Source organism: Leopardus geoffroyi, chromosome B2, assembly GCF_018350155.1.
Source record: "Leopardus geoffroyi isolate Oge1 chromosome B2, O.geoffroyi_Oge1_pat1.0, whole genome shotgun sequence".
Lineage (NCBI taxonomy): Eukaryota > Metazoa > Chordata > Mammalia > Carnivora > Felidae > Leopardus > Leopardus geoffroyi.
The window spans coordinates 150,929,261-150,946,068 of NC_059332.1; the positions used below are offsets into that span (position 1 = coordinate 150,929,261).

At 56.5% G+C, this 16,808-nt stretch overlaps 1 protein-coding gene across 5 annotated transcripts in view; it reads left to right on the forward strand.

The window, feature by feature from the left end:
* Positions 1 to 16,808, forward strand: part of SMOC2 (SPARC related modular calcium binding 2) — a 173,660-nt gene that overhangs the window by 46,326 nt on the left and 110,526 nt on the right. For all 5 annotated transcript variants that reach the window (XM_045500327.1, XM_045500324.1, XM_045500326.1 and 2 more), the window contains exons 2-4: positions 858 to 1,029; positions 12,536 to 12,642; positions 14,812 to 14,911. In XM_045500327.1, coding sequence (XP_045356283.1) covers positions 858 to 1,029; positions 12,536 to 12,642; positions 14,812 to 14,911 — 379 coding nt within the window. The remainder of the gene's footprint in view (positions 1 to 857; positions 1,030 to 12,535; positions 12,643 to 14,811; positions 14,912 to 16,808) is intronic.

The following is a 16,808-nucleotide window of genomic DNA, read 5'->3' on the forward strand; positions in this document are numbered from 1 at the left end:
TCACAAACCAGAGAAAACCCCACGTGGGGCGGGGGATGCGCCAGTGGCCACGGGCGCCCGGAGGTGCCGTTTATGCCGTGGTACAAAGCCGTCCCACGCCGGACAGGCGTGAGGTGGGCCGCCTGCAGTGGGACCGTCCGCGCAGGGCCGGCGTGGGGGCAGCCGGACCACTGGAGGGCACCGTGGGCTCCGTGATGCCGCGTCGGGATGTGAGCAGGAGCCGACGCGGGATGGGGAACCCCTGCAAGCGCGGGCGCCGGGGGGCCGCCGGGCCCTCCGCACTGGCTCCTTCGCGTGGTCCCAGGCTTGCAGCCCCTGTGGCCCCGGGCGGGCAGACCCCTGACTGCTGGGCGTGCCCCGTGTCCCGGGAGCGAGCAGCCCCCCTCCAGGGCCCGGGCATTTATTCAGAAAACCATAATCTGAGCAAGGACGCGGGAGGGGGTCGCTGGGACCGGGAGGTGGTGAGGCGTCACCACCTCCTGGCTCCTCCGGTGCCTTCCTTACGGTCCTAACTTCCAGGGTGACCATGAGACGTGGCGCACGTGAATTTAAGATTAAGATCCTGGTCGCGTGGACGATGGAGGTGAAGCGGGTTTCCCACACATCCCACTGCGGGATGGACCGTGTTATGCACCATTGAGTCCGGAGCTCCGGGATCCAGCCGCAGACGCTGGCTTGGAGACCGCGGGCCGTCGACCTCCCTGCTGGCCCGAGGCTCAGAGTCCTCGGGCCCCCGCGATGTCTCTGACCGCCGTCGGTTGCGATCGGCGGTGGCCTCAGGCCAACGTCCGTCTCCCGCTGCTCTGCAGAAACGCCTCTTTACATTTGTCTGGCTTCTTTTTCTTTTCTCCCCCAAGTTTTTGCGAGTGGATCAAGACAAGGACAAGGACTGCCAGCTGGTGTGTGCGGGTTCCTCACAGAAGCCACTGTGCGCGTCTGACGGCCGGACCTTCCTGTCCCGCTGCGAGTTCCAGCGTGCCAAGTGCAAGGACCCTCAGCTGGAGATCGCTTACCGGGGCAACTGCAGAGGTGAGCCGTGTCTGATCGTTCGCTCAGAGGCCGGCCGATCAACCGCTAAGCGTAAGGCCGAGTAGTTTGTTCTCATCTTTGCTACGTTTTTATGCGTAAAAACTCAGGGATTCCAGGTTTGTGTCAGGAAGGAGGGAAATTTCGGGGACTCAAGGGCAGAGGCACCTCTTACCTTGTTTCGTGCTCTTTTCTTTTTTTTTTTTTTATTTTTTTTATTTTTTTTTTTTAAATTTTTTTTTCAACGTTTATTTATTTTTGGGACAGAGAGAGACAGAGCATGAACGGGGGAGGGGCAGAGAGAGAGGGAGACACAGAATCGGAAACAGGCTCCAGGCTCTGAGCCATCAGCCCAGAGCCTGACGCGGGGCTCGAACTCACGGACTGCAAGATCGTGACCTGGCTGAAGTCGGACGCTTAACCGACTGCGCCACCCAGGTGCCCCTCGTGCTCTTTTCTTAGGCTGGTTGGTGCCATCTCGACACACGCATATCGGCGTTTCACAGAACACTTTCTGAGTGTTTTATTCTCACCAAAGTTAATCCTGCTTCCATCGGCCCTGTCTTGTCCCCCCTTCCAGCCAGTGGGACGTCACACAGCACCTGTGGGGTCGATGGCGATTTCTTTTGTGTTGATTTTACACGTGAAATTTTCGATTATCCTGATTTAGGAAGCAGATTTAGATTTAACTAGCACGCTCCGAGCAAAACACTGAAATACTTCCTATGTTAACGAAGGGTGTGACTCCGCATAGTATGCTGATGCTTTGAGCCCCAACAGAGTTGCATTCAGAAAGAGGGCACAAGCAGGGGAGGGGCAGAGAGAGAGGGAGACACAGAATGCAAAGCGGGCTCCGGGCTCCGAGCTGTCAGCACAGAGCCCGACACGGGGCTCGAACCCACAAACTGTGAGATCATGACCTGAGCTGAAGTTGGACGCCCAACCGACTGAGCCACCCAGGTGCCCCTCATACGCTTTTTACTAGGAAAGACGGTGTCTGGACAGCTGTGCGGGGATTCAGATGATTTTCATTTTTCTAGATATGTCTCTGGAGGCAAGGGAAACGAAAGCAAAAATAAACTATTGGCACTTTATCAAAATAAAAGTCTTCTGCATGGCAAGGGAAACAATCAGCAAAACTAAAAGGCAGCCTACGGAATGGGAGAAGATATTGGCAAACGACATATCCGATAAAGGGTCAGCATCCAAAATCTGTAAAGAACTTATGCAACTCAATACCCTAAGAACAAATAATCCAATTAAAAAATGGGCAGAAGGCACGAACGGACACTTCTCCAACGAAGACATCCGGATGGCCAACCGACACATGAAAAGATGCTCGCCGTCGCTCATGATCGGGGAAATGCAACTCAAAGCCACACTGAGGTACCACCTCACACCTGTCAGAATGGCTAACGTTAACAACTCAGGAAACAGTAGATATTGGGGTGTCGAGAAAGGGGAACCCTCGTGCCCTGCTGGCGGGAATGCAAACTGGTAGAGCCACCCTGGAAAACAGTATGGAGGTTCCTCAAGGGTTCCGGAACTACCCTAAGATCCAGCAGTCGCACTATTAGGTATTTACCCAGAGAGTACAAGGACACCGGTTTGAAGGCATCCGTGCACCTTAATGTTTCTAGCGACATTATCTACAACAGCCGGATTATGGAAGCAGCCCAGTCCGTTGATAAGTGAATGGATGAAGCTAATGCGGCATGTATACAGTGGAATATTACTCAGCCATCAAAAAGAACGAAACCTTGCCATTTGCAGCGACATGGGTGCAGCCAGAGTGTATCATACTGAGCGAAATAAGCCAGGCAGAGAGGGACAAACGCCATAGGATTTGACTCATAGGTGGAATGCAAGAAAGAAAACAAATGAACAAAGGAAAAAGAGAGACGAGCCCGAAACGGACTCTGAACTACAGAGAACACAGCTGAGTCACCGGAGGGGAGGTGGTGGGGGAGGGGGGGAAGCAGGAAGCGGGTAAAGAGGACGTGGGTCGCGATGAGCACCGAGGGTACGTGTAACTGCAGAATCACTCCATTGTGTGCCTGAGATATAACACTGCATGTTTACTGTGCTGGAACTTAAAAGAGTGATTTGCAGTGGGCCTGGCCAGAAACGGCATGACCACGTCTCACGGAAAAGTGGCCTCAAGGAAAAGCACCTGCGTGAGGAGTTCTGTGCCTCTCTGTTCTGTGTCTAATTTCTGTACTCTCGTTCTGAACTCGTCTAACGGAGGAGAATTTGGACGCCTCGATTATAGTTTTACACGTCAGTTATCTGTGCTGAGAAAGGAGAGGCGATTTAAGAATAGATTCAAATATCAGGCGACTTGGTCTTCAGGGAAGCTTCTAGAAGCAGTCGCCTGCGCTGGCCTCGCCCGTGGAAGCATGCTGTGGGGGCGGTGGTAAAGTTTGAGTCAATGCTGCTTTCTCGTGCCACGTTCCTGTAGATGACCCCGATCAGCTGTTCTGCCGGAAGGCCACGGGGGAGCTGCCGGGGTTAGTCTCTGCCTTTGTGATCACCTGCGGGCACCTGGGGGGGGTTAGTTAGACCAGGGCCCGGGCCCCTGTCCTCCCTGGGTGGAAACCTGACACAAAGGCCTGCGAGTCCACACCTCCCGAGGTCGCTCTCCAGAGCCCTTGACTCGGGGCTCCGCTCTGCCCACCGTGGCGTCCGTGCCGGGCTGCTTTTGGACGCGTGTGTCCCTTTTGATAATGTCATCGTTCCCCTCTTTGTATTTGGATCCAGCCTAAGTTTTCTGGGAAATTCCCTTGGCTGGGATTCTCATTCACTTCCCTCAACCAATTTCAGACCACAAATCTGTGACACAGAAAATGTGCTAAGGGGAGTGAGCAGACATAAAACTCACTTCACAAAAGCTGGTTCCACTGAAATCCAAGGGGTTAAAATAAAAAATAAAAAAAATCTACGGATGCCCACAGATTTCAAAGTCAAGTTTATTTGGTGCTTCAGCTGGCAAGGGTAGCGAATATGAAGGTTATTGACAGCGACATTATTAGTCACACGTTTGTTTAAAATAACCGGGCGTCACGCACCCCTGATATGCGTGATGCGTGATTTGGGAACAGCCCTCATCTTGTAGGGGACAGGAGCCTGTGCCGCGCGCTGGGGGCTGCCCTGGAAAGGGGCTTCCAGGCTGCGACGGGACCGTCCCTGCGGAAGCAGCCTTCCGCCTGGATCCCGGCTCACGGTGGCGATCGGCCCCCGTCCAGGGGATGGGCTCCTTCGTTTAGACTGGCGAACTGTGCCTTCGCTTACCAACGCCGTTCCCCTGCCCAGGGCTCCAACAGGGAGGACACGGTTCACGGGGAGTGGGAAGAGGTAAAAGGGAGCCCCGGTGCGGATGGGGGCCAGAGACAGGAATCCTGCCGGCCTGGGGAAGTCACGGTACCGCCTACGTCCCTCTCAGGGCACGAGTACAGCAGATTCGACAGCACAGCTGGGTCAGAAGCTCGCGTCTCCGGACGGGAAGGAGGGGGCACGAGACCGAAGGTCCCCTTGCACCGCTTCACGTGCTACAAACAGCCGTCTGGGTTTTTCTCACATTGTCCCTGGGGTCGAAATAGTGCCAGTCTGGCAGATGGGCAACCGCATATTCTGAGGACGTTGGGTGGGTGGCAGTCCCACTGGCCTGTTTGGAATGTACTGGTTTGAAAGCAATTAAAATGTTTTAGTCCACGTTTCATTAAGCTGGATTAAAATATTTTATGCATTTGATGTCATGATCTAAGTGTTGCCCTTGAATGGAAATGTAGTGGTTGGCACCGATGGATTTTTCTCATACTTTCTTAGAAATTTTGTGGAGTTTGGGTTTTCAGAGCTTAGCAAACACATTAATATTTTCCCTTTGATCTGAGTCCACTGGAGCTGTCTTGCTTTTCGACAACATTTCTGGCATCCAATGAAAAAGCCAGAAAACAAGGAGGAGGAACGGTCCAACGTCAGGAGGCGTTGGAGCGACTTTGGGATTTCCGGAAGCAAAGTCATAGCGGAAACATGACAGAAACAGCCGTCTCGGGGATTCCGGGCCCCAGGAGTTTCTAAGAAAAGGAACGTGCTTACAAAATGCTCCCGATCTCTCCCCGTTCCTGGTTGCTGCCAGTGTCTCGTGGTCCTCGTCGTGGCTGGCTGAGCGAGGCCACGGTCTCCCCGCGCCACGGTGAGCACATGGCAAGCGGGCCGGATGTGCGGGGCCTTGGCAACGTCCGTGTGGAGGCAGAAGTGCGTGCCCACATCGGGGACGGACGGATGAGTGGTTGTTATTCTTCATGACGATCGTGTTGCATGAACCCCGAGGGACACACACCCACAGGGTTTTCTTGGGCAAGCGGCGACTATAAGTAGAAGCCAGAACACGTGCTTGTGGGGCCTCCGTCCGTGGTCAGTCCCTGCCGGGACAAATCCCGGGTCATAGTGCTGTCTGGGGAAACCTGCTGGCCCATCCGCAGAGGCCTCCCGCCATGGCTGCCTGCTCGGAACCTTCCCCGCAGCCCTGCGGAGACCCGTGGTCCCTCTGGGCCTGTTGGTGGCGGTGGGAAAAGCCACTTGGGGTGGCGCCTTGGGGAGTGTTACCTCGTAGCTGGCGAGCTGCACCAGGGACCCTCCCACGATGGGGAACACTCAGCAGAGCCCGCGGCCTCGATGGGGACAGACCCTGGCGGCCCCAGCGCCTCCCTCTGTGGATGTGCGGTCCATGGGCTGCCCACGGAGGGACTCCTCGCTGACACTGGGCTCTGAGCGGCCAGACCCCCAGGAGGGCAGCCCAAGCGCTGGGCACCTGTGTCCCGGAAACCCAGCGGGAAGCAGCGACCTGCAGGGCAGCGTGAGCGGGGTGTGTCGTCCCCGAGGATTTCTGCGGAGCCTGGAGGCGTCGCTCACCCCCGCTGGGCTTGGTGTTGGCGTCTCTGAACGCCCTCTACCTTTCCGTTAGTTTTGCTAAAAATGTGATGCAACCGCCCCGCAGCCCGAGACTCCTCCACAGTCGCTGGCCTCTCCTCTCTGCCTGTTTGTCCACGTGGGCGCTCGGAACGCGGACATCGGGGCCCCCGAGGGGTGGGGCGGTGCTGGGAGGTCCCAGCGCCTGCCCTGCACACTTCCCAGCGCTCTGAAGCCCGCTCAGGTGTGAGAACTGCAGACTCAGCCTCGGTTTCTCTCACCAGCTGGCTGGGGCCTTCTCGTCTCTAAAACACGGTGGTGGGACCAGGTGAACACCAAGAATTCTTTGTGTTCAACCATTTTCCTAATCATGAGAAGGCCCCTAACAAGCCTTGATGTACACGCGGAGTGTAAAGAAACAGGCTCCTTTCACTTCAGGGGCGTCGCCTTTGGGAGGCCAGTGCCGTCTGGGTGTTTCCTGTAGCTTCACCAGGAGGCTTTGTGAACCCACGGCAAGCGTCCGGTTCCAGAGTGTGGTTCGGCTACGGTAAGTCAGCTCTTAGCCTGCTATTATTTTCTTCAACAAAACAGAGATTTCTGTAAAAGAAATCTATGCAGGATGTGTGGAATGTGTGTGTGTGCACGACTGTGTGCATGTATGTGTGTGCATGTGTGTCTAGTGTGCACATGTACATGTATATCTTTGTGTGTGTTGTGTGTATCTGTGTGTATGTGTGTATGTGTGCATGCACATGTGTGCATATATATGTGTATCTGTACATATGCTTGTGTGCTTGTGTGCATGTATAGGTAGCTGTGTGTATTGTGTGTGCATATATGTGTATATGTGCATGTCTGTGTGCATGTGCATGTGGGTGTGTATTGTGTGTGTGCATATCTGTGTGTGCGTGTGCATGTGGGTGTGTATTTTGTGTGTGCATGTGGGTGTGTATTTTGTGTGTGCATGTGGGTGTGTATTGTGTGTGTGCGTGTGCATGTGGGTGTATATTGTGTGTGTATATCTGTGTGTGTGTATGCATGTGGGTGTGTATTGTGTGTGTTTCCATATCTGTGTGTGCGTGTGCATGTGGGTATGTATTGTGTGTGCATATCTGTGTGTGTGTGTGCGTGTGGGTGTGTATTGTGTGTTTGCATATCTGTGTGTGCGTGTGCATGTGGGTGTGTATAGTGTGTTTATATCTGTGTGTGCATGTGGGTGTGTATTGTGTGTGTGCGTGTGCATGTGGGTGTATATTGTATGTGTATATCTGTGTGTGCGTATGCATGTGGGTGTGTATTGTGTGTGTGCATATCTGTGTGTGTGTGTGCATGTGGGTGTGTATTGTGTGTCTGCATACCTGCGTGTGCGTGTGGGTGTGTATTGTGTGTGTATCTGTGTGTGCATGTGCACTTGTGTATTTGTGCATATATGTACGTTGTACCCATGTATGCATGTGTATGTGTACATATGTGTGTGCATCTGTGTGCACAGATGGTATGTGGGTGTGTCGTGTGTGTGCATATCTGTGTGTGGGTGTGTATTGTGTGTGTGCATATCTGTGTGTGCATGTGGGTGTGTATTGTGTGTGTGCGTGTGCATGTGGGTGTATACTGTGTGTGTATATCTGTGTGTGCGTATGCATGTGGGTATGTATTGTGTGTGTTTGCATATCTGTGTGTGTGCATGTGGGTGTGTATTGTGTGTCTGCATACCTGCGTGTGGGTGTGTATTGGGTGTGTGCATGTGCATGTGGGTGTGTATTGTGTGTGCATATCTGTGTGTGCATGTGGGTGTGTATTGTGTGTATATCTGTGTGTGCATGTGGGTGTGTGTGCATATCTGTGTGTGTGTGTGCATGTGGGTGTGTATTGTGTGTGTGCGTGTGCATGTGGGTGTATACTGTGTGTGCATATCTGTGTGTGCGTGTGCATGTGGGTGTGTATTGTGTGTCTGCATACCTGCGTGTGGGTGTGTATTGGGTGTGTGCATGTGCATGTGAGTGTGTATTGTGTGTGCATATCTGTGTGTGCATGTGGGTGTGTGTGCATATCTGTGTGTGCGTGTGCATGTGGGTGTGTATTGTGTGTGTATCTGTGTGTGCATGTGCACCTGTGTATCTGTGCATATATGTACGTGTACCCGTGTATGCACGTGTATGTGTACATATGTGTGTGCATGTGTGCATCTGTGTGCACAGATGGTATGTGGGTGTGTCGTGTGTGTGCATATCTGTGTGCGTGTGCATGTGGGTGTGTTGTGTGTATATCTGTGTGTGCATGTGGGTGTGTGTGCATATCTGTGTGTGTGTGTGCATGTGGGTGTGTATTGTGTGTGTATCTGTGTGTGCATGTGCACCTGTGTATCTGTGCACATATGTACGTGTACCCGTGTATGCACGTGTATGTGTACATATGTGTGTGCATGTGTGCATCTGTGTGCACAGATGGTATGTGGGTGTGTTGTGTGTGTGCATATCTGTGTGTGCGTGTGCATGTGGGTGTGTTGTGTGTGTGCATATCTGTGCGTGTGCATGTGGGTGTGTATTGTGTGTCTGCATACCTGCGTGTGCGTGTGGGTGTGTATTGTGTGTGTATCTGTGTGTGCACGTGCACCTGTGTATCTGCATATATGTACGTGTACCCGTGTAAGCATGTGTATGTGTACAGATGTGTGTGTGTGTGTGTGCATCTGTGTGCACAGATGGTGAGTAAAAACTTCTGGGCCACCAGACAAGAGGAGAGATCAATCGTGCATTGTTCTAAAAGGAACTTGACAGCAAGGGAGTTGTCTGTGTGTGCATGTGCAGGTGCCTCTGTGCGTGCACGTGTGTGTACACGTGACTCTCTCCCGCATCCAGTCTTCGGGCGGGGTCCTTGTTCGTGCTACGCGCCGTGTCAAAGCTGCACGTCCTTCCCACAGGCAGGCCACCTGAAGTAGCCGTTGCAGAAAGCGGTGTCCTAGGACTTTTTCGTCACATCTGTGCGTCTCTCTTGCAGAAACCCCACGCCAGTCACGTTCACCTTCACTCTTTTATGGCGTTCTAACAGGTCTGAGGTTAGAAACGTCCTTCCTTGTGGACTAAAGTAGACACGACGGGAAGCAGCATCATTGCTCGCACGTTCCAGCCGCGATCAGAAGCACAAGACTCTTTGGAATGTTGCGTGAAGAACGGTCCTCCCTGTGCTCCACCCACCCGCGTGTTCCCGCAGCGCTGGCTCACCAGCAGGGCCGGGAGCGACAGCGCAGCACCGGGCCAGGCCTGGGAGAGTGGCACTCAGACTCCGTAAAGGGGACGTGGTGACGGTTGCGCCGTGGTCTTTTTTGATGCCCTGATGCTCGCGCTTATCGGTTACCCGGCAGATGGTTGTGACCGGTCGTCTCCTGTACAAATGTTGCACAGACTCCGAATACTTCGATACCTTCTTGCAACAGCTTGCAGCCATGTAGGTTTTTTCCTGTATGGCTTGGCAACCCCAAGCATGTACTCGAGGTTTTCCTATTATAATTTGTTTCTGTCTTTCTGCATTTGAAACGATAACACTTACGTAAAAGGGAAACTCTGTTCCTTCCCCCTCCCGCTCCAGGGCGCTGCGGTCACGGAGTGGTGCCGGAGGACGTACGGCACCCCTGCCCTCACCGACGGGCAGTGGCTCGGTGGACGGGGCGCCTTGCTCGCTCTTCTGCTCCTGCGTCACCGCACACCCAGCGACGTTAAGGAGGCAGAGAATGTTCTATTTATGTGAAGAGTGTGGTGGTGCCGAGTTCTCCATTTTCCTCGGAGTCTGGCCTTTGAAATTACGGGTGGATAAAATATTACAACCTTTGAAATCCCGCGTCTGCCGTCACCGGATGCCAGCAAAAATAAAAGTCTCTCATAGGGCCATCATTTCTGAGGCCACCGCCCAAGGAGAGTGTGCCTCCTTTGTCTGGTGGCCTTTGCTCATCCGGCTCCCCTGCCCTGAGGCCACCCTCACCCGGGCCGGGCCTGTGCCGGGCATGGGCACACAGCCGTGAGGGCGTCTGGACCTCAGAGAGTACATGGTGTCGGGCTGAAAGGCAAAACCACTCGGTAGCCATTCCAGACCGAGTCACCGGCCAGAAAAACATCCAGCCTCGCCGCGCATCTTGCTGGGCTGAACGCTTGGATTTCTGCAAAGGGGGGCGTTCGATTTATCCCGAGTGTGTACACGTTAACAAGGTAGGGGTTTAAAGTGACCTTACGGCCGCGGCGGAGAGCGTCAGAGATGCGGGATCACCTGTAGTGCTCTGTGGCGCGTGGAACCCAGAAGCGCTTGCTGAGGAGGTGGGTCTCGTGTGAAATGTTCCGACCACGATGAGGGAAGTAACACGCTGAAGCGAGCACAAGGGAGGCGTGACTAGTTTTGAGCGAAATCCCTGGCATTTTGCTTATTTCAGGAGCATTGATCTGGTGGGTGCCGTCCAGACCCTGCTCAGTCGTGAAGACCATCATTCAGAAGATCTAGGAAAGGGACACCAGGCCGGCGGTGGGAGACGGACGGCACGTTCGTTCAGTAGGTGGTCACGGACTTAACTTCGGGGGACATCTGATGCCGACTCGGCCGTTCCGGGCCTCAGAGTCCTCTTTCCTGTGACTACACAGCCTGCCATGTGCCAGACGAAAACTTGGAATTTAGTCTCCGTCAGACGTGAGCGCTGCCTTTCCGAGGACGTCCGATCAGCGCTAAGCGCAGAGTCTTTGAAGGAAGTGCACCCAGGCCAGGAAAGAGGCCCACACGTTGTTTGGAAAACGTATGCTCTTTTGGCACGTTCCACGATAGGTCAAGTATTAGAAATGATTTGCGATTCCGTCGGGACCCTGGTGGAGACCGTGCAAGCTGGAACTCCTGTCACTTTTCCTTTTAGACGGTCAAACCACAGGTTGTGCTAAAAACACGAGGACACAAGTCCAGCAAAGCGGTGATTTGTCCTCAGCTAAAACACAGGCTGCATTAAAACCACATGTTGCCGAGTGCCGGCTGGCCAGGCCAAGGCAGAGATCAACACACGAGCACCGGCCTGGAGGGAAGAGCGTCTTCTGCAGCGCGCATGCCCGTGACACACGGCGCGGCCGGCGGCCCGGGGTCCGCAGAAGCCGGGGACGGGGATGTTCAGCAACAGAGTCTGTATTCAGCAAGCCGATGCCGCTGGGGCCGTGACTGCGGCCCCGAGCCCCGCAGCGGGTGCCCAGAGGGCACGCAGTCAGGGCCAGCAGGATTTGCTACCAGACCATGAGAAGTCGCCATCCAAAGACGTTGGCCAGGGCACACGTTTGAAGGAGCGGCTCTCGGAGTCCAGAGGCCCCTTCAGATCGAGACAGCCTGTTATTTAAATCTGGAAACACTTGGGGCGCCTGGGTGGCTCAGTCGGTTAAGCGTCCGACTTTGGCTCAGGTCACGATCTCGCGGTCTGTGAGTTCGAGCCCCGCGTCGGGCTCTGTGCTGAACAGCTCGGAGCCCGGAGCCTGCTTCGGACTCTGTGTCTCCCTCTCTCTCTGCCCCTTCCCTGTTCATGCTCTGTCTCTCTCTGTCTCAAAAATAAATAAACGTTAAAAAAAAATTAAAAAAAAAAATCTGGAAACACTTTAGAAACACGGGGAAAGCCTGTCTTTTCAACCTCTAAAACTCAGATGAGCTACGTCGCACGGCGGCCCAAGGAAGGGAGCGTGAACTTGTGGTGGCGTGTCGGGGGGCGAGAGGCCCGTGGGCGACGCACGTGGGTGCTTGGCCACGCACGCCGTGCTGCGGTGTCCAAGGGGCTCGCGCCCCGGAGCCCATCCCGGGAGGCCTGGGGCCCGCAGCGGGAGGCGCTGCCCGCCGGGCCCCCGTGTCTCACGCAGGCCGGTGCGGGCTGGGGGGGTGGCGGAGGGGACGGCGGCCTCGCTCACGAGCCGCCACGTCCCTCGTGCGCACCCGCGTGCCCGTGATTGGTTTGAGGGTGTCCGTGTCCGGATGGAGACGAGACGCACTCGGTGTTCTTAGCTGCTTCCCTTCTCACCGACTTACCGGGTCGCAGGAGACGGCTTCCTGAGGAGCAGTGGGAACTGGGTGCTTTTTATCAGGTTCTGCCGCAGTATCGCTAACGCCAGCACCTGAAAGTCTGGGACAGAGCGGAGGGCGGGCTGAGGGTGTTTGGCTTTCCATCTGACGTGCTGTCGGATTTTCCTCCTGGAGCTGGAGGGGGCAGGACCTTAGTATCGCTTTGAGACCCCGGGACGGTGTGACCCACGCCAGGGCCGTTGTGCAGGTCCCGCCGAGGCGGTCTTCAGGTGGGGCGGGTGTCCCGGGCCGGCGCGGTGTCCGAGGGCCCCCACGTGCGGCCTGGACCCGCAGAGAGCCCGCCTGCAGCCGGCTGCGGCCGGAGATTCTTCGTTTCCCGGGAGGCAGCACCTGCCTTTTAGCAGGACGGGCAGAGCGGCTTCTCTGAGCCTCAGCTCCCTCGCTCATCGAGTGCAGAGCAAACCTGCTCCCGTCACCTTCCCGCCGGGGGCGCTGCGGCCCCGCGCCCCCCCGTGGCCCGGTGGCTCACGCGCTCGTGGGTCCCGGTTGTGGAACTGGTGCGTGTTTTGTGCTCTCCCCGCAGACGTGTCCAGGTGTGTGGCCGAGAGGAAGTACACCCAGGAGCAGGCCCGGAAGGAGCTACAGCAGGTGTTTATTCCGGAATGCAACAATGACGGCACCTACAGCCAGGTGAGGCCCTTGGCCCCGTCCGGTCCCCGCAGCGTCTGCTCCCAGCTGTGGGGGGGGAGGGGGTGTCCCTGGGGGCCCCCCGTGCACAGCTGGGAAGGGAGTTCCCGGCGGGGCTGACTGTCACCGCTGGCGGTGGTCCTGGGGAGCTCGCTCACTCACGCCCGTCCCGGCGCAAGTGTCCACGTCGGGGCCGTGCCGCCGGCCGCTGTCCCCGGGCGCTGGCCTGGCCCAGCCCTGATGGGAGGCGAGCGGGGCCCCGCTGACCCCGGGCCTTCCGTGGGAAGCAGTCCTAGTTTACCACGCCTGGGGCAGGTGCGGGAAGGCGCAGGCCGCCGGTGACCCTGGCGCGGGGCGGTTTGTGACTTTCCTCCCACCTTGTTGGTCAGAGTCAGTCAGGAAAATAACCCGCTTCTCTGTCTTACGTGTGGCCGAGTCTTTGCTGTCAACACCACTGTTCCCCATTAAGGCAAAAATCCCTGAGGTGTGGTGCTAACGAACACAGCCCTTCGCAGAGAAACAAACAGTCTGCTGTCCGATAGTGACATGAACGCTGTGCTTTTACATCACTGGGCCTCCGGGGGCCTGGCAGGGGGCTGGAGCGGGGGAGAAGTGGGCAGAGGCACCGACAGCAGGGGATGCCCTTTCTGGCGCGTGTCTGTGTGGGTGGAGGAGTGGGGGTGGGGGGGGAGGAGCCGGGGCTGGGAGGGATGCTGTGGAGACCCGGGTGAGGGGCAGGGATGCTGGGGAGACCTGGGGGTGCAGGAGAGGTGGGCGGGAGGCTGGGGAGACCCAGGGAGGCAGGTGGGATGCTGGGGAGACCCGGGTGGGGGGCAGGGATGCTGGGGAGACCCGGGGAGCAGGTGGGGTGGTGGGGAGACTCCGGGGCTTGGAGGTGGGCAGGATGCTGGGGAGACCCAGGGGGGCAGGGGGATGCTGTGGATACCCGGGTGGGGGGCAGGGATGCTGGGGAGACTTGGGGATGCAGGAGAGGTGGGCGGGAGGCTGGGGAGACCCAGGGAGGCAGGTGGGATGCTGGGGAGACCCGGATGAGGGGCAGGGATGCTGGGGAGACCCGGGGAGCAGGTGGGGTGGTGGGGAGACTCCGGGGCTTGGAGGTGGGCAGGATGCTGGGGAGACCCAGGGGGGCAGGGGGATGCTGTGGATACCCGGGTGGGGGGCAGGGATGCTGGGGAGACCTGGGGGTGCAGGGGAGGTGGGAGGGATGCTGGGGAGACCTGGAGGTGCAGGGGAGGTGGGCAGGATGCTGGGGAGGCCCGGGGAGCAGGTGGGGTGCTGGGGAGACCTCGGGGCTAGGAGGTGGGCAGGATGCTGGGGAGCCCAGGGGGGCAGGTGGGATGCTGTGGATACCCGGGTGGGGGGCAGGGATGCTGGGGAGACCCGGGGGTGCAGGGGAGGTGGGCAGGATGCTGGGGAGACCCAGGGAGCAGGTGGGGTGCTGGGGAGACCTCGGGGCTAGGAGGTGGGCAGGATGCTGGGGAGACCCAGGGGGGCAGGTGGGGTGCTGGGGAGACCCCGGGGCTAGGAGGTGGGCAGGATGCTGGGGAGACCCAGGGGGGCAGGTGGGATGCTGTGGATTCCCGGGTGGGGGGCAGGGATGCTGGGGAGACCTGGGGGTGCAGGGGAGGTGGGCAGGATGCTGGGGAGACCCGGGGGGCAGGTGGGGTGCTGGGGAGACCCTGGGGCCAGGAGGTGGGCAGGATGCTGGGGAGACCCAGGGGGGCAGGTGGGATGCTGTGGATTCCCGGGTGGGGGGCAGGGATGCTGGGGAGACCTGGGGGTGCAGGGGAGGTGGGCGGGATGCTGGGGAGACCCGGGGGGCAGGTGGGGTGCTGGGGAGACCCTGGGGCCAGGAGGTGGGCAGGATGCTGGGGAGCCCTCGGGGGCGGGATGGACGCCGTCCCTCCCTCATCGCGGTCTGGGCGCAGTGGGGAGACACCGAGCCTGTCTCGGGACTGCTGGGGCCCGTCTCAGAGGCGGCGAGCCGGCGTGCGCGGCAGAAGCGCCTGGGTCGCGCGCGTACAAACCCCTGGGTCCCGGGGCCGCCCGTCTGTCGCTGTGTCCAGATGCAGCCACGTAAGAGGCACGTGGCCTCCTAGTGGGGCCGCCCCGAGCACGGCAGCGAGCTGACCCCGTCCCGCCGTCCCACAGGTGCAGTGTCACAGCTACACGGGATACTGCTGGTGCGTCACGCCCAACGGGAGGCCCGTCAGTGGCACGGCCGTGGCCCACAAGACGCCCCGGTGCCCCGGTAGGTGCCCTCGCGCGCCGCGTCCTGACCCTCCACGCCTGTGTGCTCGCGGTTCGGAAGAAATGCAGTGTAGGTGGTGGTGAGGGCTAGCGGGCGCTGGGCTCGTGTCGCCGACAGAGCCTAAAACTGGATGAAAACGGTTTCAAGAGGCTTTCCCAGCCGAAGCCCTGGTCTGAAGGTTGGTAGGTTCTTCGACTCAGGGTTCTCAGTCTTTTAGGAACGACCACAAGGGCTGTAGTCAGCAGTGCAAATCCCCACGTGTTTTCTTTGGCAAAAAAGAAAAAGGAAAGTTCTGGTTTTATGTGTATACGTTTGCAAAGAGAAGGAGGACCATTCTTCACAGGTCCATCCCCAGATGGTTTATTTGTGTTGCTTTATTACTCATAAGAGAGCTAACGCACCGAAGGTAATCTTACCGGCAGGAGAGTAACTTACGGAATGGTCCGTTTTCCACTAATATTTTACCGAAAATGATATAAATGATTCACGTCATTTTTATTTGAGAATGTTTTTCAGCTTGAGTTGTGATTTAAAAAGAATTTTTTTTAATGTTTATTTATTTTTGAGAGAGACAGCGTGCAAGCAGGGGAGGGACAGAGAGAGAGGGAGACACAGAATCCGAAGCGGGCTCCAGGCTCCGAGCTGTCAGCACAGAGCCCGACGCGGGGCTCGAACTGTGAGACCATAAGTCTGAGGCACCCAGTCGCCCCTTGAGTTGTGATTAATTGGCCGAGAGGACCTATCGGCGCATCTGTGAAGGGGCCCCGTGACCTTTGCATCACGGTCCCTAGATTAGACTGTAGCAGAACATGGCCACGGTGATAATAAAGGACAGAGCCTAGTCCTGATTTTTCATGTGAAATATTGGAACGTTTGCATTCAGGATTTACTTCTAGACTCATTTTTTTATTTAAAGGTCAGGCATCTTCAGCGGTCTGTGAGTTCGAGCCCCGCGTCAGGCTCTGGGCTGATGGCTCAGAGCCTGGAGCCTGTTTCCGATTCTGTGTCTCCCTCTCTCTCTGCCCCTCCCCCGTTCATGCTCTGTCTCTCTCTGTCCCAAAAATAAAGAAACGTTGAAAAAAAAATAAATAAAAAAATAAAGGTCAGGCATCTTCTAATTAGGAATTCTGCTCATGATTCAGACGCTTACACCAGCAGCCAAGGCACAGGCCAGAACTCATAACCGCTGCAGCCTGATGACGTCTGTAATTAACAGCGACGCAAAACCTAATATTTCCAGTGACTGGTCATCGCTTAAAAGCCACGGGGTGTGCATAACGCGAAATTAAAATATATTTATTTCAAATAACTATTTTGTTATCCAAGAGCTAAAAGTTGCCGACAAATATTTTTAGCGAGCTAACATTTGCACCTAATAATTCTTGTGCGGACTCGTGGAGTAAGGGGGGGATGAACACACACGGTCGGCCTCCGCGTGTGTCCCTCGCTCTGGGACGTACTTTCACAGACTTACTTCACCTCCGGCGTGTGGCACCGGCTTGCACTGAGCCTTATCGTACAAAGGAGAAAGCCAGGGGATGCCCGTTCTCTGTGATTTTAGTGGTACCGTTTGAAAAATTAAGCTGCGTCTGAAAGATCTTTATTGGGAAGGTCTTTATGTACAGAATCGGCTGAATTTCTTACATTCTCCAAACAGTCCTTTGTTTTGGGAATCAAACCACTGTGCTGGGCGCTGACGTATTTTTCCAAGCAGGCATCGGTAATTATAATTTGACTCTATGGAGGTGCTCCGTTTTCTCAGTGCCCGTGTGGGTTTTCTGGTCCACGGATGGATGATGGACAACAGTCTGCTCAGAAGTCCGGTGTGTGTTGTGTGGGAACCGCAGGAAAAGCCCCGTGTTTCAGGGCAGAGTTGGGGCGAGGACGGGGCCGGCTG